We start from the raw sequence: 27,325 nt of genomic DNA, 5'->3' as shown, positions 1-27,325 counted from the left end.
TAAAACCTAAAAACTGTGGGGCACATTTGTTTTTTGTTTTTGTTTTTTTATGTTCTTTGCATTACAGCTCAAGCTTCATCAGCATACATAAAAAGCAGTTTCAGGATTCAGGTGTGGCCTTTGACTAGGCCATTCTGACACATAAATATTCTTTCTTGGTCCTCAATAAAAACAATTTCAACTCTAAATCTGCTAAATGTAAAATACTATAAAAACATACCAACATTTGTGGTACATAACAAACAGAGAAAGTTTAACTATATTTATAGTGTTAAACTTTTAGTAAAAGTTTTTTATTAAACTTTTATTCAAAAACTGAACAGCTGTGTAGAACTATTGAAAGATTAAACAAATGGTTTATAATTATTTCCTGGCCACTTTAAATAACAAATCCAAGCCCAAGAAACAGTTTAACAATACAAATAAATACAAGGTGAATAAAAGAAAGAGTTAAATATAACAAACACTTACATGAGCAGTGAGACGTTTCAGGAAATAGTCTGTCTTTCCTGTAAGACGCACTTTGAGACAAGATTAGATCATCTGAATGTTTCTGCTACACCAGAACAAACACAGATAATAAACACAAGATCTTCTGACAGTTCCCATCTGGACTGTTTTCACCCAGTTTCCACATTTATATGAGGAATGGATTCCTGTAAGAGGAAGGCTAGGGTTAGGCCAAACAAAACTAGCATTTTACGCAAAAATCCAGTTTGAATGTTTTAAGATGGATATTTTTAGTGAAAACTGCAGAAGCGTTTTAAGAAGATTTACAGAAATGTAAGAAAAAAGCAGAAAAAAGAAAAACTGCAGAATCAATCAATCAATCGGATTTTATTTGTGTTGCACATTTCAGCAACAAGGCAACAAGGCAAAGTGCTTTACATCAGAAAAAACACAAAAATCAACAAAGAAGGAAGGAAGGAAGGAAGGAAGAGGAAGGAAGGAAGGAAGGAAGGAAGGAAGGAAGGAAGGAAGGAAGGAAGGAAGGAAGGAAGGAAGGAAGGAAGGAAGGAAGGAAGGAAGGAAGGAAGGAAGGAAGGAAGGAAGGAAGGAAGGAAGGAAGGAAGGAAGGAAGGAAGGAAGGAAGGAAGGAAGGAAGGAAGGAAGGAAGGAAGGAAGGAAGGAAGGAAGGAAGGAAGGAAATCTTCATCGATCAAACTTCCTCTGGAGAGTTTTCAAAAACCAAATAACAGAATTAACAGAAATGATTGTAATCCAGTCAAATTGTGTCAAACTCCAGTCCTTTATGTGCTGTCCTGCAGTTTTTAGATGTGCCACAGGTACAAAACACTGGAATGAAATGGCTTAATTACCTCCTCTTTGTGTAGATCAGTTCTCAGAGCCTTAATGACCTAATTATCTATCCAGGTGTGGTGCAGCAGAGGCACATCTAAAAGTTGCAGGGCAGCGGACCTCCAGGGCTGGAGTTTGACATCCCTGTTGTAAACCTTCGTTTTTTCTGCCTGTCATCTGTTACTGATCAGCTTTAAATATTTTGGTTTTGGGTTGGATCTAAAGCAGCTTCTGAAAGTTCAGAAAGTGAATCTCCGTTCAACATACTGGAATAAAAACCTAACAAATGACTAAATCTGTAAAAACGTGTGTGTTGTCCATTACGTCACATGTCAGACTCCCTGGATTACGCTCTGTTATGTCTGAGTCACACACAAACACAGTCTGTAACGGTTCATAAATTTCCCATTAAAAATTTAATCATCTTACTGACACAAGGAGTCAGCCGCACATTCTTTGTATTTAGTGATAGCTGTTGGGGTCAGAGGTCAGGAGGGTGTGGACAGGTGACCTGCGGTTCGATGAGAGTGGGAACGTGTTGTACTTCGCTGAAATCACCGGGCTCGAAGTTAAAAGGCCTGGAAAAGTCAGAACATGCATTAAGGAGATACAGCAAAAATAAGAGACCACTGCAAAATGATCAGTTTCTCTGATTTCACTCTTTATAGGAAAATGTTTGAGTTAAATGAACATTGTTCTTTTATTCTGTGAACTACTTACAAAATGTCTCTGAAATTCCAAGCAAAAATTTTGTATTTATTTGGAGAAAATGAAAAATGGTCAAAATAATGAAAAAGATGCAGTGATTTCAGACCTCAAACAATGCAAAGAAAACAAGTTCATATTAATTTAGAAACAGCAATACTAACGTTTTAACTCAGGAAGAGTTCAGACATCAATATTTGGAGGAATAACCAGGAGGTTTTCAGTGCAGTGGGCTCTTACATTTTATAGAGCTGAAGATGGATAAAAAAATTAATCTCACAAAAACGTTTCTCCGTCAGTTTTAGAAAAAATTATTCCAGTCACACATAGAAATTACTGGCATCACAATTATCATTGGTGCTTTTTAAAACTATTTACTCTTCACCTTTTTCCAAATGAAATGAGTGTCTAGGAACGATTATTAGCATTCAATGTCTTAATGTTTCCGTGGGGAACAAACATGATGTGACACAGAGAGGCTTTATCAGAGCTTAGAAACTTTCTCTGCTGTAAACATAGATGGAGTTATTTAAGCAAAAAAACTGCAGAGGGCAATATTTTTATTGCCTCATAAATATATACCTGCTAATAGGATCAAACAGTTTTTATTTAAGACATTATCCTGTTAAAGATAACATTTGTTATATTTTCGTCAATGTGAGGGCGAAAGAATTGAACATTTATTTGTGGAGTGTTTTCATACTGTAATGTTTTGGTCAGATTTGCAAAATAAAATAGAAAGAACATTGCTTTATCAAATTTGCAAATATTGCTCATCTTTAACAATTCAACCTTTTATTTAGAATAAATATATATAGTTAATCTAATTGTAATCCTAGCAAAATATTATGTCCACAAGATAAAATAGAGAATAAGCAGATCCCTGCGTTATATTTTATATATTTATTTTTGCTGTAATAGACCCTTTTTATACATGTTTGAATGTATTTTTGACACTTTTTTGTTAAGAAATTTGAATGGACAAAAAGGTATACATTGTTTTATTTTACCAATTTATGAATATACTTACTTAACTTTTGTTTTTTGCTTTATTTATTCTACCTTAACATCAGCATTGTCTATATAAAATGAAGATATTTCTGTATTAGCATAGTAAATGTAAACGTTTTGTAGTTTGCTTCAGGAACCAGGGATGCACTGATTAACCTTTTTCACTTCCAATACCGATACCGATATTTGATGTTTCGTATCGGTTGATACCAATCCTATACAGAAATACAATGCTGAGTTAACTTTTTTTTTTTAACACAGACATAAACATACTAAATTTAAGTTTATTTGTAATTCAGTGCTTAAATTAAAGTATGAGATCATGCTGCTGCAATGAATTTATATTAAAATATTTTCTGCATCTTTACAAGGAGAGGCCATTACGGAGGGTGCAGTCACATAACAAAAATAAAAACACTTCCAAAGAAGTGGAGTAAATTGAAAACACAAGACAAGAGGCAGATTTACAGCTTACCGTCGTTGTTGTTGTTGACTGTTTGCCCGTCCAGCTCTGTTGCCTCCAGAAAACGTTGCTTACTGTATGCGGCGTTAGCACAAACACACTCAGGTTACGTCACTTTGCTCAGACTGAAAGACTTTGTTTAACGCTGTAAGAGAGGAAATGCTGGGAGAATCTTTAAAAACACAACCAGTTGTACTGAACACAGCGGGAAAGACAAACAGAGATGACTCCAGGGAGGATTGGACAGGCTGCCTACCTGTCAAACGTTTTTCTCCTCACACTGGCGCAGACTTTCAGTCCTTCCTCGTCCTCAGCACTGCGTGAGGTGACAGAAGAAAGTGAACTATTGGTTAGGAGGTTTTCTGTGTATAAATCTGTAGATTGGATCACATACTTAGGTTGGACTTATTGTGGCTTCAGTTGATGCACTTTTGGACTTTTTAATAATATTCTAATTTATTGAATATGACTGTAGATTTACTGCGTACTGCAGGAATGTTTGTTTACTTCAGCTGAAAGCAGAAACCTCATGATAAAAAAAAATCAAGCAAATATTTTCCAGAATAGCAAAGCCAATATATTATCAGTAGAATATGAAACCAGTGAGTGAACTCAGTCATATGGATCCACACCAGCTCCGCCTGCATTCCACTGACTTCTTGCACAATCAGCAGCATCACATGGTGTTTAAATGTGACCTGGGCTGCGATACAGAAGAAGCTAATCTTGGCAGAGTGTGAGAACGGAGACAGACGTACGAAGCGGCGGCAGCGTGCGGTCTCTCCGGCGCAGACATCCTCCTGCTGGCGGCGCCCTTAGCGCTGTGTGGTCTGTTGTCTGCTTGCATCTCTTTGATGAGAGCTCTGCGCCCGCACTGAGAACTGTCCTGCACTCAACATCCAGAGAAAAGGAAGGCGTAAATAAAGTTACAGTAATAACAAACTGATAGGACTTATAAGTCTTGAAAAATTTAATTTGATCAGGTTTTACTTATTGTTTTTGGCTGTGTTTTAGTTATCTTCCAGAAAATAACTGTTCTTTACTAAATTAAAGTTAGTTAATTTTTGGTAACTATGGCAAACTGGCATTATTATAACATTATCAATATTACAAACAATATTATTGTTTATTGCCAATTCGCAATAATTACTGGGACAATTTATTCTCCAGGAAACTTTATTATCATGACAGGCCTACACTTGTGTCAAACTCAAGGGTCGGGGGCCAAATCCGGCCCGCCACAGCGTCTGGACTCCAGTTAGCTACGTTAATTGAATCTGGAAGATAACAGTTGTGTGCTTGAATGTTATTTTATCAATTAAATCAGTTTTTATCTGTATACTGCTAAATAACATCAGTCCCTCCAATGTTTTGCTGACGCAAAATCAACAGACACTTTTTTGCACTAATGCATAATTGTGAGTCTATTGCAAATTTTTATCAAAAAGTGTTAAAAAAAAACATCGGGTTTAAGTAATGCTAACTCCCAACTGTGGGTGGCAGTATTTCTTACTTCTACTCCACTGCTGCCTCAATTTTACTTCATGTCAAGTTATCATCTGTGATCGATGTGGAGAGAAACTAAAACTCATTAAATACAGGACGATATGGCTGGAAAACATATCACGATATAAGTGTTTTGTATCAGTCGACATTGATAATTATTGATTAGTTTTTTTGTTTAAATATTTAAAATACTGCCAAACTGGTAGTGGGACCTTTTCTGTTTTATCCAGTTTCCACTCAACGCTGTTGTTTTTCATTTTAAGCATATATGAGGTACGGTGGTGACAACTTAAACTGCTGCCACGCCAGTTACTCAAAAGGTTGTTGCTAGGTAACCACAAGCAACTCAGTAAGCTGTTGCTAGGTAACCAAAGAGAAAGTGAGTTAGTTGATTCCACCATCCCTTTTTAGCTTGCAGTGAAAGGTTGAGCAGCTTAAGCCTTTCTTCTGCCTACATCTCCCAGAGTGCTTAGCAATTCAGCATCAGAGTTCAGTGAATATTCTATATAATAAATATTGAATATTCTATCATACGTATGATCTACCATTTATCCCATGTATATCGCGGTATATATTGTTATTGATTTATTATCCAGTCCTAAGCAAATATCTTGCAAATATTTCCACAATAGCTCCACAAAAATCACAGATTTTGAATGAAAAATATCCCCAAAACAAACGATGTGAAAAGATGCTCAATATTATTTGATTCTAAGAGGCACATAATGAACTCAGACAGATCTATTTATTAATATTCAACACATTCTGGTACAACCAGCCCTTTGAGAACGTTCATGACCTTGACGTGGCTCGAAATGAAAAATTTGTTTGCTTTAAGATAAAGTTGTGTTGAAGTTACCATCTGATTTCCCCTCATGGAGCAGGAATGTGTGTTTGGAGTGTTTCTGATTTAAAGACGAAGCAGATGTGCTGAGCTGGGGCCTTTGCTGCCAGATAAAAACGATTAATCCGTGCGCTCGACGCGCTGGGACCACAGGGACAGACAAAAGGCAAAATGATGTGGGGGGGTTCTGACCCGTACCTTGATCTGGGTGTTGAAGGAGAGCCGGGGGGAGGGCGGGGCAGTCTGTGTAGACCGGGTCCTGCAGTTCAGATCAGATGGAGCCAAACATGTGCACAGACTCCCACCCTGGAGTTCCTACAAGTACAAAAGAGGTTTTGAATGAAGACATGCGAAAAAATCTTCAACATGAAAAGCAATAAAATGAGCATGAAATGATGATGGAAAGTTTTTAGAAACATTCTCACTCTGATACTTGCTCAGATTTCAGTTTTCTACAACCAAGTTGTAGTGAAGTTGGCTCAGTTTAAAAGTTGATTGGGTTTTCTGGGAGTCTGCCCTCCACCAACTGTTTTATTAACAGATCAAGTTTATTTGTTTAGCACATTTCAGTAAAAAGGCAATTCAGAGTCCTTTCATCATAAAACCATCATACAGGACCAATTACCTGTATGACGTCAAATATCCTCATCAATCAGCTGTTGACATGTTGATCAATGCCCCCGTTACTATGAATTAGACGAAACACTACAGTACATGGAGTTTCTGATTTAAAAGAACTCAGTGTTTCAGTTGTTTTGCAGTTTTCTGAAAGTTTGTTCCAGATTTGTGGTGCATACAAGCTGAATGCTGCTTCTCCATGTTTGGTTCCGGTTCTTTGTTCTGCAGAGCAGACCAGAACCAGAAGACCTGAGAGGTCTGGAAGGGTGATACAACAACAGCAGATCTTTAATGTGTTGTGGTGTTAAGCCGTTCAGTTATTTACAAACTAACAGAAGTATTTTAAAGTCTATTCTCTCAGTGTAGGGACTTTAAAACTGGTGTTATGTGCTCTGTTGTCCTGGTTTTAGTCAGAACTCCAGCAGCAGCACTCTGGATCAGCTGCAGCTGGAGGATAGACGTTTTAGGCAGACCTGTGAGGACACTGTTGCAGTAATCAATGCGACTGATAAAGATAAATGCATGAATGAGTTTCTCTAGATCTTGCGGGGAGATTTGTCCTCTAATCCTGGAAATGTTCTTCAGGTGACAGAAGGCCAACTTTGTAACCGTCTTTAAATGGCTCTGAAGGTTCAGGTCACTGCACCCAGATTTTGGGCCTGATGACTAGTTTCAGTAATAACTGAAGATAATAAATAAGCTGAGAAGATTCATTCTTTAAAAAAAACAAAAAACCTCTGGCGTACTGGTTGAGGGTGAATTTACCTTCAAGTTCAGAGCATGTTGGAGTTTCAAGCGAAAATGTTCCTGCTCTCTCAGCTGGAGGAAATCCTGACAGTTCGCCAAACTTTCACACATCTTTAGGAACATAGAAGAAAAAAGATGTTGAGACCGAGAACGACGCTAAAGGAAAGGAAGAAGATCTCAGAGTAAATGTTTTTCTTGGGTCAGGTTTAGTTTCATGTTTCACCTTGTGTAGGATTCCCTCCAGCTCAACAATCCGCTCCCGCAGCTGATGGTCTTTGGAGCGAAGGGCCTTCATTTCACTGCCAAGCTGCCTCTTTTCCTCCCTGACGAAGGTGAGGTCCTGAAGCTGATGGTGTGCCTCCAGGTTCAGGCGACGCTTTTCCTGAAAACAGAAAAAATAAAATAAAAATCAGCAATAGAGCAAATGTTACCTAAAACAGAGTGTCCACTTACTCATAATATTTCTAGACTCAAATATCAAGAATTATCACCTCATTTTAAAATATTGATACAAAAGTTCAATATGAATTTAGTACAAATTTATCTGCAAAGGTTTTAAGTATGGAATCCGAAAAAAATCGGATTGTAGAAATTTGGATGGATGGATGAGTAAACGGATGAATGGATGAGTAAACAGATGGATGGATGAGTAAATGGATGGATGGATGGTTACATGGATACATGGATGGGTAAATTGACGGACTATACAGATTTTTCCAGATGTTTTTTCTTTGTATGAAATGATTATAAATTAACGGGCCTGCATGATATTATAATAAAACATTTTCTGTTATTATTCTTATTTCTAAGATGTCTTCAGTCAAGAACTCTGCAGGTGTTTCTCTACAGGTGAGAAACTGCAGCACCTGGTCTGCCAGTGTATGAAAAGTGTTGAAAAGTTTTAACCTGTTGAAGTTCCTCCACTTTCTCCTCCAAATGCTGGATTCTGCTCTGCATGGCGTCAACCTTCTCTCTCCTGGCGGTGATCTCCTTCTGCATGTCCAAAGCCACCTGCAGGCCTGGGAGAGCCACACATTCATTAGTCCTAATGACCAGGACTCCAGATTTTACTAAAAGAAACACAATTAGGGCTGAAGCCAATGATTATTTCAATTATCGATTAATCTATTGATTATTCCGACGATTAATCGTTTAATCCGATAAAATAATTGCCACATTCTGCAGATTTTTTACCTAAAGCTTCTTTATACAATATTACAAACACATATAAATGCAAATAAACAACAAAATAAAAAATTTGTTGCCTAAAATGAAACAACGTAGTCTTCCTTTGGTCACGCTTGATCATTTGTACATCACAATGATATTTCTGCTTTACTTAACATCAATACAGGCTGATCTGTACAACTATATTTTTTCAATAAACCAATTAATAATTGGATTGCAAAAGTTTATTAGTAGATGATTTTTTCACATAATTTGATCTGGGTGAAGCTAAAACTATGCCAACTGTGTTCTGGGTAGAATAAATTTACAAATTCTTGTTTTTAATTCATCTTAATGCAAAATTTATATATGTTTATAGTTGTAGCTTAATTACTGCTCTGACTGTGTTGTTCTTTCAGCAAATGGCCTTTTTTGTGTCTGCGTATTCCAGTTAACAATTAATCAATTACTAAATTAGTTGACAATCATTTCAATAATCGATTCATCCCAATTAATCCGATTAATCGTCTCTGCCCTATTTATCTCTGCTCTTTATTTCATGAGGAAACATCAAATGCAGACCTGTCACGATAACAAATACTGCTGGATGTAAATTGTCCCAGAAGTTATTGTGATAAACAATATTATTGTTGTCTTGAGACCATTTCCAAGTAATACAGAAGTGATGGCATAATAATGCAAATAATTTCATGGTTATGCCATTAAAGATAGAAGATAACCTCCTGGAAAACATTTTAAATGTACAAAATAAATAAATAAAACACCTGAAACAACATGTAAAATGAATACAGAAGTCAAAATTAAAAAGGAGCTAGTTGAGACCAAAGCACCAGACTGAAGAGTTTTTACATCCAGTTTCTGGCAGAAAAAGAGACAGAAAAAAAACAATCATGCCAATGAAAATTATCTAATTCTTTTTTAATTTATCATGTGATTGATTGAGACTTTTGCTTATTGTGCCACGTCTTTTCCTTTAGTTTCAAATGAAGGTGTAACACAAACCATGGCTGTCGGCTGCTTTCAGGGTCCTCAAGCTGCGTCGGATCTTGTGGAGCTCATCGTGGGCGCTGTCGAGCTGGCTCTGTAGGTGCAGCACCATGCCTTCGTGCTCCTCGTTCTTACAGCTGTGGAGCCGCTGCAGGTTCTCCAGCTGCTCTGAAATTGCGCCCACAAAAACACGTGAAACGTCTAAAGAGTGAGCGATTGCATATAACCAAACAAATGCAACAATGGAAGGGCTTGGTTGACTTTGTAAACATACCAAAGACAGTTGTGCATTTGGTTTACACAGCTGGACAGAAAGATGATCTGATCTGATACAAGAGCTGATCTTTCTAGAAAAAGCTGTGTGAGATATAATACAAGCTGCAACTATAACTAGTCCTGTCACAATAAATGACTTGAGATCATTTTCAGGTAATATATTGATAGTACCATAATAATGTAAGTTCACTCACTCTTTAATTTTGTAAAGAGCACTTTACACTAGAACTGGAAGATATTTTAAATATCCAAAATAAAACACAACTATCAAAAGCAATAAATAAAAAACAACAGACACCAGAAACCATAAATAAAATAGATTCTGATGTCACTGTGAACAAAATGGCCCTTCAAGTAACGAGCAATCAGTTGAAGATACATTTGCAGGAAAACAGCTCCTTTTTTGTTTATTTTTTCCTCCTATAAAAAGAACAAAAATTTCAAAACAGCATTTTGTTTTTACTCTGATGATCGGAAACACTTAAAATCAGAATCAGAATATTCTTTATTGATCAAAGCATTGATGAGAAATTGCTTATTTGTTGATAAGTGCTAAATATTAGCAAATACAAATATAACTTAAGCCATAAGTAATACAGTTAAGGAAGAAATTATTTAGTATTTTAAATATGAATTAAATAAAAATTGGTAAATAAAATAAAAACGTATGCACATTGAAATGTGTTAATCTCTAAAAGAGTCCAGAGTAAACTTAAAGACATTGTATAATCTTAAGCCTTTGTGATGCATTTTTAAAAATGTGATTTTAAAAAAGCTATATCAGAAGAAATCTGCGAGAGGAAAATACTTTTGTGTCAATTTTACCTCAAATTAATAAAGTTTTACCTTAATATTTAGTGAAAACAACAGAAATGATACAGAATCAACAGCAGCAGTCCTTCTGTGATGATATAAACTCTACCTACTGTTGAGATTGAAAAGCTGCGTGCGCTGCAGCTCCAGCTGCTTCACAGCTTGCTGTTTGTCCAGAGTTTCCTGATGAAGGTGCTGGTTCTGGTCGGTCAGGGAGTTCAGCAGCTGATGCTTCTCACATTCCAAACGCACCAACTCAGACTTTTGTCGGGCTAATTCAGCCTGCAGAGCCTGGAACTGAACAGTTACAAGTAGCTGAGAGTAAACTTGGACAGAATGGCAGGTAAGGAATCAATTAATTAATATAAGGAACAATATATGACCTGCTAATCATAATTTAGTCTGGGAACCTGCTGGTTTTGTTGTTCCTTTATCTAACATTCTTTGTCTTTTTCCTGCAGAAGTTCCTGAAGTTTCCTTACCTCCTGTGACCTTTGCTCTGAAAGCATCTGCAGGCAGGATTTCTCCTCTCCGGCTCTGAAAAGTTGCTTCCTGGTCGACTCCAGCTGTCCTCTCAGAGCCTTCATATCTTCCCTGAATTCAAGCTGCTGATTCTCACAAATAGACTGAGTGAAAGATGACAAAACAGAGGCGTAATGACATTTAAATGGGAAAATAAAACAGATTCTTACACATTTAAGCTTGTTTACAACTTATTCTAGACCTGGCATAATAACACATTTTGCTGGGCGTTAAATTGTCTTAGAAGTTATCGCCATAAACAATAATATTGTTGTTTTGAAACCATTTTCAAGTAAAATAATGATAATGCAAGAACACATTCTCAAAGATCACTAAACTTTAAAATCTTTTAAAACTTTTAAAAACATTTCTACTGAAAGACGTTTTAAATATACAAAATAAATAAACAAAACAAGACATAAAATGAATTATGAAGTCAATAAACAAAATGAAGACTTTTTACTTCCACTTTTTATTAGAAAGAGAGAAAAAAGAAAAACGATAAATCATGCAAATGAAAATGATTGGGCTAATTTTAATTGATCTTGCAAATAATTAGTTTATTGCTTATTGCAACAGGCCTATCTTATATAAGAGCTGCAGTGAATCTTATGCCTTGAACTTTTCATATTTTGTTAATTTATAGTGACAGACTGCAATGAATCTTCATGTCAGACCAACAAAAATTAAAGCAAAATTTTTTAATGGAAGGACAGAATTACATAACTTTATATGTTTATGAAAATTAGCAATCTGAAAAGTGTGGCATGCATTTATATTCAGCCTTCATGAATAAATTCCTTGTAGAATCACTATTACAACTGGAAAGCTTTGGCTGATTTAGTGTGTGGCATTTTGTTCATTCTTTGTAACAAAATAATCACAAACTCAGATTGAATAAGGAGAATTTTCACAATAACTTATAATATTTTTGCAAATAGGTCAAAAAAATTAAGTTTAGGTCTCATCTTACCAGAGAAATTTCTTCCATATTTTAGCTGCTTCTTGTGCATGGATTGTAGCGACATAAATGGAACTTCTTATGGCTTTCTTCCATAAAAGCAGTGTAGATAACACATCTAGTTTATGGCCAAAATGATCAAAATCTGTTTAGTAAGGATGATATGGTAATATTTTGTGGTTCTATTGAGATAACAATAAAAAATTAGGATTAAAAAAATAATGTATTACTTCTTCTTTGGCTAATTATATGGTTGTTTCTGAATGGTGCAGCATTCATAGCCTCACAAATACAAATACTGCTATTGAAAAACATTCCCATTTGAAATGGATGCCACCAAACTGCACACAGTAACTCCACTCAGTTATATTTTAAAATTTACTGATTTTAATCGATGCTCTCATGGAACAAACAGTGGAGAAAATAGTAAAGTAAAATTTTAAATAGTACTGTCAGTTTTTTTTTTCTAACATCGTTAAATGAAATTCTTCAAGACAACAATAAATCAAAATTCTACTTATAAAACATTTATCTCGATAAATGCTCCCCACAGCTGATTTATGCAAACTTCTTAAAAATCAAGTGGCATTTTTCTCACCAGCCCAGCAGAAGAAAATAACATTCATTAGTGGATTCAGATTTGTTTTGGTGCCATCTGATGAATATTTTTGAGGCGAAAATGGGAAATGATTGAAAATCTACTTCTACTTGTCATAATATTTTGACAGAAATACAGCTATTTATATTTAACAGCATCACATTTCATTAGTTTGTATTTGGTACTTTATAGTTTTATTTGACTTCTCAGCGACTCCACACGCAGATATTCAAAGGAAAAAAGCCACATCAATGGAAAACAAGAAAAAGACTGACTCACACAGGAGGAGGAGAAGAGGACAACTAAAGAAAGGGAATGAAACATTTTCTGGGAGTCTAAAAATAGATGTGCAAGAAGGAAACAGCTGATGAATGAAGTGGCACAGAAATAAGTGGATATATTGTAATGCGGCTAAATTTGCAGTATTTAATTATTTAAATCTATCAACTGGATTCACTTTGTGGCCACTTTTAGCAAAGTAAACAACATCTCTAAATTATCACAGAAGCTTTTAAGGCTCTGGCATTTTCACACAAACAGTGAAGACGTTCTTCGCAGAGGCACATCTAATTATCGGCATTTTAAGCATTACAGCTTTTGCCATGATGCTCTGCTTGATGTATATAAAACTTTATTAGAAATTCTTTTGGGTTTATTTCAAAAGATGGAGAAAGGTTTAAAGGGAGACATAAGCAGGGGAAAGGTAGAAGGTTAGAGAGAACGCAATCAACATCCTAGAAGTCTGCCTCTACACCTGCAGAAAGAGAAAAAAACAGTCAATTTTAGTTTATTGTGCTAACTGCACAAACGTTTTCTATCTAAGGGAAATAACCCACCCAATTATTTAGAGTCACTGTCCAGCAATAGGTTGTATTTAATATGTACATGTGGTGACAGCAGAAAGGAAAACTCCATCTCTAAAAAGCAGAAACGTCTAGTAGAACCTGGCTCGGCTGCGTTTCCTTGACAAATATACGCAAAACTTTGTCAATATTCCTCTAATATTGAAAAAAGACAATTTGGGCATTCAAAAACATGGCGCATCATCCTCCTCCTACTACTTCCTGTCGTCTTCTTTGTCTTTTCCCCCAGCAGTAACATCTGGTTGTTGGCCACATGATTGGTGTGATCTGAAAAAAGTGTTTCCATTGCAGGTTTACGAAACACACCAACTTCCATACAGCTGGAAAACCATCTCATCCTACTTTTACTTATTGAAAAACGTGAGTTTTTTTTTTAAATTGGGGTGTTTCCATTACGCTGATTTATTTTCATAATTAAAGTTTGAGCAATTATATGGTAAATGGAAGCACAGGCAGTGTGAACATTATTTATTTATTCTATTGAACTAATACAGAAAAACAGAGGCCAGGTGTGGGAGTACTTTCTATGTTAGAGAAAAAGTGATAAAGCAGCAGTAAGTAGCAGGTATAGCTCTTTCCACTCTTTTGTCAAGGAACGAGACGCAATTAAAGACAAAAAGACAACGCCAAGAGTATCATCTCTAGAGAGAATATAACGTCATCGGCACCAACAGGTTTTAAATACTGTGTAAAACATAAATATGAATTAATGGAAGATATTTATAAAGTGGTCCAACATGAATGATGGAGATTAAAATAAACTACTAACTCGGAAGAAGAGATAATTCAAATTTACCGATGCAAATGTATGAATCTTTCTGCCCTTATAACACCTCTGACATGTTTGGACGTCTACAACAATGAGCAGGAAATAATTTTTAACTGTTTAGGAACGCTTAGGAAAGTGTTACATCAAGTAATAATCTGCTGCTTTAGTCACTCAGACTGCTTTTCCTTAATCTACTGAAACATCAGTCTGAATGTAGATTTTTAATAACACAGCATGAGAGGACTGAGGCGACATAAGTAGGGTTTATTCTCGTACTTTAAGTAGTTGAAGCTGTGACTGCAGCTCTTTGACCTGCTGCAGCGATTGGTCTCTCTCTTTATGGGTGGCAAACAGTTCAGTCTCGGTCTCCAGTATCTTCTTCTCCAGGTAACTAACCTACAATGACACAAGCAGAAATCACAAACCTGAGACAAAGAGACTCATTTCTGCATAGGGAGCATTTTCACATGTTAACTGTGATGCTCGGCTGCTTTCTGTCAGGTTAATCAAACTTTAACTGTATAAAACAATGTAATTAGTGCTGTCATTGTAGATAAAAACATCATGATTTGACTCTTTACCTTGTCTCTGTAGCTGGAGACGGTTGACTCCAGTTCATTGATCTGACAGAGCTGCAGTGAGGTCTGACTTTCAGCCAGGTTCCTACACAGACATACTGCTTCAGTGACCAGGTGAAATATTGGTCTAGAATGTCCTGATTAACTCAGCATGAGACACACATTCAACATTTTCAGTAAGAGATTCAACATTTATATATTTACTTTAGCAGCCTCAACTTGTTGCATAAATTCACTCCGCAGTGTTTGGATTTGTCAGTGAACATCGCCATCTCCTGGTCAAGACTTGCAATAAGGTCTTCCACCCTGAGGCAATAAAATGCAAAGGTAGTTTTACAACTGAAACAAAACATTTGTTTCAGTTTAACAGGTTTTAACAGCAGTAGTTAGCAACAAGCCAAGTATGCTGTTGATGCAGATGTAAATTCATCCTTTTCAGTTATCTACTAATTGTTTGTATTATCTTCTTGTTTGTGGTTAACTGTGATAGAATGTCGGTTTTATTTCCTATTTTAACAAGAAGGTATGCATCTTGATGTGTAATGCAGCTGGAACATTTCACATTATTTAGCACATTTTCAGAAGCAAAGCAGTTTAAAGTGTTTTACATGAATTAGAAGGAAATCCAACCAAAAAAAACAAAACCAAAAGAAAGACAATAAAGTACAAAACTAAATATTGGTTCCACATGTTTGATAAGAATAATATGTAGTCCATCATTTCTAAAGTAATAGGGGTTTCTCTACAACTTAAGTTTGTTCTGGATTAGTGAGGTATAAAACTAAATGTTGGTTAAGTTAAAACTAGATGTTGGTTCCAGTTATTCTGGGTTCAGTTCTAGATTTGCATGAAGCTAAATGTCGGTTCTCCATGTTTGATTCTTGTTCTGGGATACTAAGTAAACTAACAGGAGTTTCGCAATTAAAAGTATGAAGCTAAATGTTGGTCTAAAGTAATAAGTACTATATAGTAATAAGTAATTTAAATGAAACATTTATAAAGTTAATAAGCTATTTAAAAGGACATTGCAGCAGATCGTTTACCTTTCTTGGTTATTTAATCCTTCATATTCACTGTTCCTCTGTTGGTCTTTTGACTGGTGTGGAAGAAAAGAAACATCATGCACATCAAGAGCTTAACGGTACTGAATTAAATCCTTAGCTGACTTTTACTACTTACTCTAAAATATGTCCAGCGTTGTTTATCTGAGTCCTTGTGGACATTTTCATATCCAGACTGTGGTTCTTGATGCTTCACAGTCTTATTGCTGGCTGAGTTGTCCCCAAACTGCTTTTCATAAAGTATGTGGTAAACCCTCCTTACGCACTTTGCCAGTGATTCTACTTCTCTTTGAAGAGCAAACGCCTCTTCTTCCGTCTCCGGAAGCTTCCAGACCTTCGACGTTTTGACTTTCTGAAGCTCTTCCAACAAGTGCAGCATCTTCGCCATCTGACTGACCTGTTTCCTTGAGTCCTTCAACCTAACAGTAAGAAGATCTGTGGGTCAAAGTAAGTTATAGCACCTTCTGTACAGGAATGAATTAAATATATGTTCACCTAAGGTCAGTCAGGGAGTCGTTCTCCATCTGAGCTTCATGCAGTTTAGACTTCAGGTGCATGATGGCTCTTTGGGGACTAAATGTCTCCTCTTCCTCACTGTGTGCCTTTATTTGAGAAGGTAAAGTACCAAATTGAGATCCATCAATATAATAGCACAGGGAATCAATGACTGGAATGAAAATATAAACCTTATTAAGTTGTAAATGAGACAGCTGTTCTGCTGCATTTCCCAAAGCATCCATTTCTCTTGAGCCTCGGTCTCGCTGCAACTCATCCTGTTTTAAAGTATCCATACAGTCGACAATAGCCTGAGTCAGCGCCTCAATGTGGGCTGAAAAACCAGCGGATTCTTCAGCTGAGTCATCTGCCACCAGTGAAAATGTTGTTTAAAACATATTGTGGGCAGCAGCGTTGTAATCATTGCAGAGAGCAGAAAAGAAACACATTAAACAGACTGAGCATTTATCTGTTCTTCTTTGCAAGCATTGTAATTCCAAAAGTCTTTGACAAAAATGTGCAATGAATGCTGGATGACAACACATAATACAATTCACTTTTTAATTGGAGCTAAATGAACAGGATTCTTCTGCTACGTTTCCTTACATGTAACTTCATCACATTTCATCATGTTACAACCACATACTTCTATCTATCTTATTGTGTAGTAAAGCCACACAGAGCAGCTATTATTTTAGTTATCAATTAATCCATTGAATGTTTTGATGGATTAATCAGATTTTAAAAATGGCAATTGTGCAGATTTTATTTGGCTTATTTATTTCAAACAGGTTTTTTAAAACCTACTTTTGTGGCAGCTTCGTTCGGGCGATCTGTGTCTGTAAGGGGATCCAAACCTCCTCAAAGCTTCGCTGGATGCATTTTGAATCTCCTCGTGTATGTCTTGTATTTCCATATGCCTGTTGAGTTCTTCGCTGCTCAGAAAATTTACACACGTGTCACCTATAATCTGCAGTTTAAAAGATGTTTCTGCAGACATTTATTCTTTGGAAAAAATAGTCTCGTTCCACAAATTTTAATAAAAAAATACACATTCAAGTCATTAAAATCACACCAAACAGTAAAGATTTTGAGTATTAAACAATCTGTCATTTTATCTTGGCTGTGTGGCAACTCAACCAAAACATTTGTAATATCCATTTAAAATTTTTATTCATCTATATGATGTTTTCCACTTATCTGAGGTTGGATCATAGAAATAAAAGGTTGGAAATACAGACAACTGGCAAAAATTCAGGATAGACAATTTTCCCTTGATTAGTTCAGATTAATTTTAGGCAGCAAAAAAATCTCAGTAAAACAGAGATTTCGATATATCTAACCAGAGCTTTTCTAGCTTTTATATGTTGATCCATTTGATCTATTATTTGTCTGTTTAGTGTTTTTCATACTTTTCATGTTTTGTGAATCCCAGAGAGAACAGACTTGTACACTATTTAGTATACATCGAAGCTACAAACAGATTTGATTTGACAAAAAGGCAAAGTAATATTCAAACGTAAATAACTCAAGTTTTCAGCAGCATTACCTCAGTTCATCCAGAGTCCGATTAAATCTCAGGCTAAGGGAAGTGTTTTGGGTTACTGTGAAGTAAGGAACAAATTAACAACAAAATCACACTGTAAACGCAAAGGCAAAAATAAATAATTAAAAATGAAACTTTAGTTAGCTTACCTCTTTCTGCCTCTTCATTAGCCCCAGGAGAATCGCCAAAAGTTAAAACGTACGAATCAGTATCAACATGAGGCTTCCGAGGCCCAGGAGGTTTAGAATTAGACATTAATAGTTAAACAAATAAAAAAATAATAACAGAAAAAAAATAAGGCTAAAAGAACAGCCAACAAGTCGTTAAGATTCATCTCCATGGAAACAGCGTCGGAAGCTAAAATGGCTAACTGTTAGCACACGCTCAAAATTACCTCTTAAATATGTCGTAGCACATTTACGGAAACTGTCTCAAACAAAGTCAAATCCGACGTATGGTTTCTATAATATTAATGGGAACTAAACAAGAAAAAATAGTTCGCTTTCTGAGACAGGAAACTGGAAGGTGTTGACATTAGCGCCACCGACACTTTGAAACCGCGCGTCATAGCAACAAATCCAGGCGTCATGACGTTTCAGTTCCAGGGTTGCATGACGGTTAACGTAGTTCAAGAGCAGATTAGCGCTAACTTGTTTATTTAGGGTGTCGCTCTTGGACTCGGGTCGAGCATCCTGAGGATTTTATAAAATGTTTAAATGATCGCAGGGATCAAAATGGAACAATGAGAAGGTGAAGGTTACAGTTCGGTGGCAGAGCTGCTATCTTGCATGTCGGCGCTTCTGGACGAGGTAAAATTAGGGTTTTTATATGTATTCAAGCTAGCTGTATGCTACAAAGGCTAACGCTGACGAGTTTATTTCATTTCTGTTTTTATTTTTAACTAAATGATTGCTACTTACCTAAAGATATCATCTACAATTGACAATTAGCACATCATTTACTATTTCCTGCATTTGTCGTACAGTGTTTCCCTTTGTAGGATTTTCTCTGACCTACTTTCGCATAGACACTGAACTACATTAACTTTTATGGAACTGTTGTATTATTTCTGCATTCTTTAACACATCAATCCTATTGTTTTGTTTACAACAGCGTAACAATCAGGACATTTTGTTTTTCTGTTCTAAGAACTGTCAGTTCAGACATCTGACACCCAGTAGGTGTGGTTTGGGAGACAACTTTTAAATACGCTGTTCTCCTCGGCCCTTTGAGGAATCCCTGCTCTAGGGGTCTTCTTGGACTTTAATGTTAATTGGATTTTTAAATATGCTCTTCTGCAGCATGAGAGACCTTCAGGGCATTGACAACCTGCTCTTGAATGAGCTGAAGTCATGCTGTGCAAAGGAGTACAACTTTCTCCCCAGGGAAGCAGGCCTCAACCTGATGGAGTCTACGTCCCCGGAGGTGACCTACTTTTTAGGATTTTCACACTTAATTAGTGAAGACATGATAAATGCTGTTACCACATATTTCCTCCAAATGGATAACAATCCTTCTTATTAGATTCACAGCAGAGTGTCTGCAAAATGCAGAGACAGCAAAGTGGAAGAGTTGTGGAGCCTGACCAGTTTCTTTGGCTACAGGACTCAAACCTTTGTGCAAGCTGTCAATTTGCTCGATAGATTTCTCACCATCATGAAGGTAAGAATTTCAAGTTTAACACTTATGTTTTTAAATTCAAAATCTTCATATCCACTTTCCACTTTAGATCTTAGTAGCAAGTTGTAAATCTTCAGATTTTCCACAAATTTCTCTTTTTTGAAGTACATTTCCAAAGAACTTCATGATGCAAATCTTACATTCATTCTATGAACTGCTATGAACTCTGTGTTCCTCTAATATCAGTCAGTTGTTCCAAAGACCTTTGGACATGTAGTGCTCTACTGACATGTTAAAGCAAAGATCAGATGGAGTTGTTGACATCAGGGCTGTACAATATTAGGAAAACATGATATGTGCACTGATCAGTCTTTTAATGGCCAAAATACCAATTTCTCTCTAAGCAGCATCATGGTGTATTATTTATTTTACACTATATTTAGAATTCCTAATTGGACTTTCTGAACCATTTGAAAGAAAATGTGTTGCAGTTTATATTTTGCATGTCTGAACAAGGCTGTCAATCTATTGTTTCTGTCAGTTTCAGTTTCTTTATTATTTATTTTAAATTGGCCTCCATACTCCTATGACTGAACAAATTAAATTTGTGTTGTTTTACATTTCTGGCCAAGCTATTGGTATATTTAAGTGCTGTATGCTGGTGTAGAGTTATAAAATACATTTTTAGTTCAGTCCATTTATGTCTGTGTTAAAAAAGAAATATTTAAAGTAAATCCAGAACTGCTTTTCTGTGTCGTATTAGTATTGAAAGAGGAAAAAGTTGATCATCCCTCTTTAAGTTAATCATGATTAAATGAAGCACAGACCATTGGACATCCATTAACGAGGCACTGATCCAGATGCATCTCTGCTGTTGGGCAGGTGCAGCCCAAACACGTGCCCTGCATCGGGGTGTGCTGTCTGCACATTGCTGCCAAAATGGTCGAGGAGGAGAGCAACGTCTCACCCAGCCATGAACTCATCCGCATCAGCCAAAGCAGATTCACCGTGTCCGACCTCAACCGCATGGAGAAAATCATCTCAGAGAAACTCAGCGTGGATCCCGACGTGGTGACGGCCCTGACCTTCCTGCACCTCTACCACTCTGCCGTCGGCTCTCTGTTTGCTGAAAGGTAAGGGCTCTTCTCTTCCTGCTTATTGTTTTTTTTTTTTCTGTGATGGCTCCAGTTTCCATGAAGCCGGTTAAACAGATTCTTCTTCATGAGGTCTGTAACCAGTGGATCACAGTGGGGTTCCCTTTATATTTTAAGGGAGGAGATCCCAAGCATTGGGAGGCTGGAAGCGCAGCTAAAAGCCTGCTTATGCCGGCTTGTTTTCTCTAAAGCAAAAGTAAGGATTGCTCTCAGGTGGCAATTTGCCAGAATAGCAATTTTTGCTTTGAATCTCTGAAATGTTTTTTTTGTTTGTTTGGTTTGTTTTACAGCCATCAGTGCTGGCGCTGTCCCTCATCGCTCAGGAGTTTGAAGACCTCCAGTCAGCCACGTTGTTGATGAGCATCCAGCAATTCCAAAAGCATCTAAAGGTATTTAGTCTCTCTTCACACTGAAAGTGTTTGTGTTTCACTTTTTGAGTCAAGAATTTAAAGGTGTGGCATGTACTGTTTACAAGGTTTCCCCCAGAAATCTTGCTAAGCCTGGTGGTTGGGCACCAGGCCAGTCATTCATCCACCGGCTCGTTGTGTTTGTGAGTTAAAAAATGTTAAAATTGACGGGAAATTTGAAAATATCACTTGATAATTATGTGTTATTGGAATATTAGAAAATTAATATCTGAACACCAACTATAAGGCCTTAAAATGCAAACATTTTAAAAAGACTTATTGCTTAAAAATAATCAATGTTTAGCCTGGTGGAAGCACAAGTAAAGCCTGGTGGCCCGCCAGGCTTATAATACACTGGAGGAAACCCTGTGTTTATAAGAAATATGTTTTTTACATCTTTGTTAAAACTGTCACCATTTTGTGACAGTTTGTTATGAGACAGATAATCTGAGAAAAGATTGATTTCATCCATCTTCACTCTGAACTACTATTGCTGTTTGAAGAAATGCAACACACCTGACCAAAAACAACCGATCAGAACCAGGAGGAGTGTCTTAAGCGCTGTCAAACAACCTCATGTAGTTGCTGCTCAGCGTGCCAACGGCAGAGAAACAACTTACCCTTACAGAAAAACCATTTATCCTCTGTCATCGGTGGCTATGCTAACTACTCTAGCATTCACAACAGGCTATGCTAGCAAGGAAGAGTTACGGAAGGAGGATGAGCAGCGCCACACAGATTGTGATTGACAGTGCTACAACACGTCTCCTGGCTCTGATTGGTTGTTTTGAGTTTAATTCTTCACAGATTTTCTGTCTCATATGGTACATGCATATGGTGACAATTTCAACAAATATGTCAAAAAATATTTTTTATAAAAGTTACATGGTAACTGCTGCTAAAACATGTTAAAGTTATACTATTTATGATGACGTATTTGCTTTCAGCAACCATAAGAATAATAAATAAGCACTTTGAATTGCCTTGTTGCTGACAATGTGCTATATGAATAAAATTGCCTTACCTTAAAATACAGAATCCTTTGATTTCTTGATGACAGCATGATATTTTTTTTTACCAGCAGCCTCTCAGTTGCTTCCTGTTTATCATTTCTTCAGATCGGTGACAACGAGCTGCTACACTGGAAGGAACTCGTGACCAAATGCATGATGGAATATCGCTCGAGTGAATGCAACAAACCAGACAACAAGAAGCTTGTTTGGATTGTTTCCCGGAGAACGGCACAGAGTCTGCAGACCTGTTACTTCAGCGTTCCCGGTCTGCCGACTATTCCTGAGATGAGCTGGGATGAGAGCGAGAGGTTGATAGTTTATTCTAATCCTCTTTTAATATAAGTCAATTAAATGCATATTATTGACAAACTGACAACATATATGGTTAGATATGATGGTTTGGTGATATTTCAGGCTGAAGCCCAAACTTTGGCCTTGACTGTACGAGATTCTCACAGTTTGATAACATTGAATACATTTACCACATCATCCAATAAAAACATAAACATGAAAATCATAAAAGGTGTTACAATGTATAATATAATCACTTTTCTTAAAGGGAACCTATTATATAACATTCATGTTGCACATGTTTATACTTTCATTTGGGTTTCTCCTGCTTCAAAAAACAGCCCAAGACCTAACACAAAATAACCAGTCGATTTTTGGCTATAAGTTCATGTTTTTTGGTGTCTAGAAAACTTCATGTTTGTCAAGTCACATTCAATGGACACTGCACTGTTACCTAGCAACCCAAGCGGAGCTCCGCCCATCACCTAGCAACAGTAGAAACAATGTAGCTCAATACAGGCAGAACTGAGCAGACTAAAATCTCATTACCTAAGAATGATTTTGAGCAGAAATTGAAATAAAAAAGTTTGTATAGTTCATTCACCTATCCTAACCTGTTTAAGGACGCAAAATAGGTCACATTTAAACAGTGAACCAACAATTACTCCTACTGCTGTTAAAATATTGTAAGATACTAATACAGTTAAGATATAATTATTGACAGTTATAACTTTTTTCAGTTTGAATTCAGAAACTCAATAAAATGGAATTATGACCTAGTGCAATGCAGAACATTACACCCTTTTGCCATTTATAAAGTCTAAAAATCAGATATTATGTGGTTAATTAGTCAAGCTATCTGCTAAGGAACAGCCTGCAGTCAGCTTTAGTTATGCTACTCTTATCTTTCCAGCTGCAGTTTTAAAACAGTGATTTTAGTCAAGATTAGTGAGCGCCTCTCCTTTAGTTTCCCCACCATGACTGTGGTGGCATTTCCCAACCCGAAATATTCCCAAACAGATTTTCTTTCTTGGTAGTTGACTGGCAGCAACAGGAAGGGGCAGAGCGACGCTACTGGCTACGAAAAACATAAAATAATCTTCACAAATGTGACATTATCCACAAGGTCAGCCTTCACGGACTAAACAGCTTCTGTGTTGTTATTTCTAGCTATCAGTAATGTGCGTCTTCCACCCATAAGAAAGCTCAGGATGTTATTCTGTCTGTGTCTTTGTGTTTGGTTCAAAGAAAATATTGCTTACAGAATATATGAACAGGTCTAAATTTGTTTTCAGCACTTGTGCATATGCAGAGTTAAAAGGAAAAGCAGAATCTGATGTAGAACCAGGAATTTTTACGCAGTCCAGAAAGCTGGAAAAGTGAAACATTTATCTAAATGGATCGTTATGGGAAAGAGAAATTTGGCAAAAACAATTGAGTTTACAGAATGTTTTCTTATTCTATCATTTAAAACAAGAACATCTGAATGATTGAAAATAAGGATCTGGATCGGAGTTCAGTGAAATGATTGACATTCTATGATACTTACTATCTACTGATCTAATATATTTATCCAAATATATATTGTTATTTATTTATTGTCCAGCCCTAACTGAGGGTGAAAATGGCTCTTTGTACTGTAAAGATTGCAGATCTTTGGGTTAGACTAAGTTCCCTGTTTTTTTTAGTTTCTGTCTCTAACACTTAAATGTTTTCAGAAAGAAATCTGAAATATTGAAATTGGTTGTAAGTGTTAATATTTTTGTGTCTCGCAGCGAGGGCTCCTGTGAGGACCTGAGCAGCGTGGAGAACAGTCCGTGCGGCTCTTTCGGAAGCGATGGCGAAGGCGCCTTCTTCCCCTCCTTGTTCCACCACTGACCAAACAGCTGACCGATGTGAAGCTACAGCAGAAATCTGCAATGTCTACCAGTTTTATATGATTCCAAAGCAGACACGTGTGTTAATGTGCATGTTTTGGATCTAAAAGGTGAATCTGTGTCACTGCTGCTAGATCCTGCCCTCAATGTATCTAAGCCTGCAGCTACTACTGTAATATCAGAACAAAACAAAAAAGATTTTATTTTATTTTTGTTTTTGCAACAACAGACCCAAAGTCAAGACAGCTATGTGTGCTGCAGGCAAATAAACCCAAACTACATCAGAAAATATCCAGATATTTAAATGGCAATAAAATTATCTCAACAAAGAAATTACTTCAGTTTGTGAGTGTAGAGCACAGGTGTCAAACTCAAGGCCTGCGGGCCAAATACGGCCCACTGTACCTGTTTATGAGGCCCTCTAAACTCTAGACGGCCACATAAATAATTGTGAACTTTAAATAACAGTTGTGTTCTTAAGTAATATTTTATTTGCCAAATCAAATCATTTTTCATTCGTATAGGACCAAATTGTGTGAAAAGATGCTAAAAATAGTTAAATTTAAGAAATTTTAACAGTTTTTTATTCTGCCTTAACCTACTCTTTGAGGACATTCATGATCCAAGCCAAAATAAAAATGAGTTTGATACCCTGATAGCAGCTGGAGTAGCTCACACCTGGCCAAGCCTCTCCTTTTTCTGCAATTAAAATGCAATTATCTGATTTATATTGTTTGTTTTCAACAGAAAGCAGGTAATGTGGTCTCCTGCATACAAGTAAAAGCAAACATGTTCAGGAGACAACTGACATATAAGATATATTTTATTTTCTAGTTCTTGGGTGCCCCCCCCCCCCCCTTTCTGGTGCCGCCCTGGGCAACCGCCCATATCGTTCATATCACAAGCTGCCACTGTTAGCATGCATGTTAGCCCTACTTTTCAGCTTGAACACATAAAAAATAGGGATAGAGTTACAGAGTACCTGGGGATTCAATCAGTGTGTGTGTGTTTGCAAAATGTCAGATTGTTCATGATAAAGTGCCTGTGTTACATCAGCTTGCTGTCTGTTTCATGATAAATATGACATATCTTAAAAATAGTCTAGAAAATTGTAATACACTTGGCAGCTTGATAATAACAGAACTTTAAAGTCTTCTTCCGAGTTGTTTCTCTTAGTGTTTTTGCCCAGCTGTGACAAATTTAAGGAGAAATAGCGAAGCACAAAGGACCCGAGGATGCCTGTAACGTTGCACATTCAGGGTTGAATACCAGCCAACATCCTCACTAGCTGGCTTTTATACTGTGTACCATTTAATGACATGCAGTGTTCTGTATAAACACACATATGTTTGCTTACATTATTCTCATGTGTCATTGTAATGTTAATATGACTAACCTGTAAATGCATGATGCTTTCAATTGTGAATATGCTTGTTGTTCATGCTAACCAAGATAAGCTCACTTTTAAAACAAAATGTTAAAAAAAAATGTAAATAACATGTGAAAGAGATTATAAAAAGTTGTTTTGTGATGTCACATACTGGTTACTGTATTTATATTTTATGTGAAATAAAGAAACAGGATACAAATAACCCTTATAAATAAAAACATATATTTTTAACTACTTGTGTGACATCAGTTGCTTTTATTTACAGAACTGAAGAAAAGTGGATTAGATTATGCGACAGATTAGATGTTGATCATAATTACACCCGTTTATTTTATTTAAATTCAAAACTGTTCTGTCTGAAAGCTGCAGCACGTAACTTCAATTAAAAATATGTTATATATATGTTAAAACTGTCATGTCTTGAAACCAGAGCAGAGTATCTAAAAATTGTACTCAAGTTAGAATAGCACTACTTCAACATAGTTTTACTCAAGTAAAAGTAAAAAGTTAGAAAAGTATTTAGTAAAAAGTCTATTCAAGTACTGAATTACTGATCAAATTATCAATTATTTAATATCTTAAAATTACATCATCAGAAGGACCAAAACATAAAGTTAACTGTGAATTTTGGTATTTTCAGAACCGAAATGACAAAAGTAACAAAACATAACAAAATCAAGCAAAAAAAAAAAAAAAAGTTTAAAAATCAGCTTCTTTCAATATAAAACTTTTAAAACTTTAACAAAAACTGCAGGTGTGTGTCTGGTGAATTTTTGGTTCAAACAAGTTGTTGTTTTTTTTCATTCAGTGGGTAGAAAACCCAAAGATTTTACTCAAGTAAGAGTAGAGATACTTCATTCAAGCAAATGTAATTGAGTAAATGTAACTAGTTACAACCCAACTGTGCATGAAACCGATTATCTGTGAAAAGATCTATTTCCTCTCTCCGATATTATTGCCATCTGAAGAAAAGCACTGCTCCCGACCAAACACAACCAATCAGAGGGAGGAGGAAGGTCTTAGCGCTGTCAATCATCCTCATGTACTCGCTAATAAATGTACTAATGAATGAGAAACAACTTACAGGAAAACCATTCATCCGCCATCATCGGTAGCCATGCTAACTAGCCTAAGCACTCACAACAGCTGCTAGGTAGCAGAGATCAAATGCAGGAAGAAAAAAGAGGGATAAGCAGCCCCACAAGGAAAATGATTGACAACTCTAAGACCCACCTCCTGCCTCTGATTGGTTGTTTTTAATTAGCGCTGGTAGAAGGCGGAGGGGCTAAATTTTTATCACAGATTATGCGTCTCACAGTTTCAACAAATTGCAAATATATATATATATTTAAGAAAGTCACATACTGCAGCTTTATTATTTATTATAATTTTCCATCAGGCATCCTGTAGTTGCAGCAGCTCGCCACCAGAGGGCGGCTCGAACAGGCACTGACTCAGCAAGCCAACGGAAATTCAGCGCTGTAACGGTTCTTGTAACGGAAACGCTCGTTGATGCTCATGTCTGTCTGTTAACAGGTAAATATAAATGATCAACTCATTAATAGCAATATATAGGATGTATAAATGTGTTAGAAGTCCATGCTAATGTGGGGAAAGTCGTTTTTATCCCTGAGTGCCTAATGGTGAAATGTAATTTATTTGTTAGTTTGAATACGTTTGTAGCTTATCCGTTACCGGTGATGCTGGGATTTACAGAGCAGTG

General features: G+C 36.5%; 2 protein-coding genes across 6 annotated transcripts; one reads left to right on the top strand and one right to left on the bottom strand.

Moving 5' to 3' along the window:
• Nucleotides 1-15: 15 nt before the first annotated feature.
• ccdc158 (coiled-coil domain containing 158) lies at nt 16-18,433 on the bottom strand. 5 transcript variants are annotated; one of them, XM_023344016.1, is made up of 22 exons: nt 18,000-18,430; nt 17,854-17,908; nt 17,112-17,239; nt 16,496-16,671; nt 16,305-16,411; nt 15,928-16,228; nt 15,792-15,844; nt 14,953-15,054; nt 14,752-14,833; nt 14,447-14,566; nt 10,940-11,083; nt 10,571-10,754; nt 9,384-9,536; nt 8,100-8,212; nt 7,417-7,575; nt 7,212-7,304; nt 6,027-6,143; nt 4,237-4,364; nt 3,735-3,794; nt 3,491-3,552; nt 1,729-1,877; nt 16-656 (listed from the first exon to the last, which is right to left on the bottom strand). In XM_023344016.1, the coding sequence occupies exons 1-21, from the start codon at nt 18,103-18,105 to the stop codon at nt 1,762-1,764; spliced, it is 2,559 nt and encodes an 852-aa protein (XP_023199784.1). In that variant the 5' UTR covers nt 18,106-18,430; the 3' UTR covers nt 16-656; nt 1,729-1,761. The 5 variants fall into 5 exon arrangements, 4 of the variants coding, with proteins under 4 accessions (XP_023199784.1, XP_023199783.1, XP_023199785.1 ...); XM_023344015.1 differs by lacking the exon at nt 16-656 and having other exon boundaries at nt 1,697-1,877; XR_002753605.1 differs by lacking the exon at nt 16-656 and having other exon boundaries at nt 1,842-1,877; nt 3,491-3,623; nt 18,000-18,433.
• A 39-nt stretch (nt 18,434-18,472) lies between these two features.
• LOC102232027 (cyclin-G2-like) lies at nt 18,473-25,356 on the top strand. Its single transcript, XM_005800988.2, has 8 exons — nt 18,473-18,659; nt 19,152-19,275; nt 19,375-19,512; nt 20,353-20,603; nt 20,742-20,820; nt 20,915-21,013; nt 22,150-22,352; nt 24,111-25,356. The coding sequence occupies exons 2-8, from the start codon at nt 19,153-19,155 to the stop codon at nt 24,211-24,213; spliced, it is 996 nt and encodes a 331-aa protein (XP_005801045.1). The 5' UTR covers nt 18,473-18,659; nt 19,152; the 3' UTR covers nt 24,214-25,356.
• The last annotated feature ends 1,969 nt before the right edge of the window (nt 25,357-27,325 follow it).

The sequence above is a fragment of the Xiphophorus maculatus genome, chromosome 12 (assembly GCF_002775205.1).
Source record: "Xiphophorus maculatus strain JP 163 A chromosome 12, X_maculatus-5.0-male, whole genome shotgun sequence".
Taxonomy (NCBI): domain Eukaryota; kingdom Metazoa; phylum Chordata; class Actinopteri; order Cyprinodontiformes; family Poeciliidae; genus Xiphophorus; species Xiphophorus maculatus.
This window is presented reverse-complemented; position numbering and strand designations above follow the sequence as displayed.

Coding starts and splice junctions, on each gene's coding strand:
- ccdc158 (XM_023344016.1), bottom strand. CDS start 18,105: ATGTCTAATTCTAAACCTCCTGGGCCTCGGAAGCCTCATGTTGATACT. Junction 16,229..16,304: donor GACTCCCTGACTGACCTTAG/GTGAACATATAT, acceptor TCTTACTGTTAG/GTTGAAGGACTCAAGGAAAC. Junction 7,576..8,099: donor AAGTGGAGGAACTTCAACAG/GTTAAAACTTTT, acceptor TTCTGTTTTCAG/GAAAAGCGTCGCCTGAACCT.
- LOC102232027 (XM_005800988.2), top strand. CDS start 19,153: ATGAGAGACCTTCAGGGCATTGACAACCTGCTCTTGAATGAGCTGAAG. Junction 20,604..20,741: donor GGCTCTCTGTTTGCTGAAAG/GTAAGGGCTCTT, acceptor TTATATTTTAAG/GGAGGAGATCCCAAGCATTG. Junction 20,821..20,914: donor TTGTTTTCTCTAAAGCAAAA/GTAAGGATTGCT, acceptor TTTGTTTTACAG/CCATCAGTGCTGGCGCTGTC.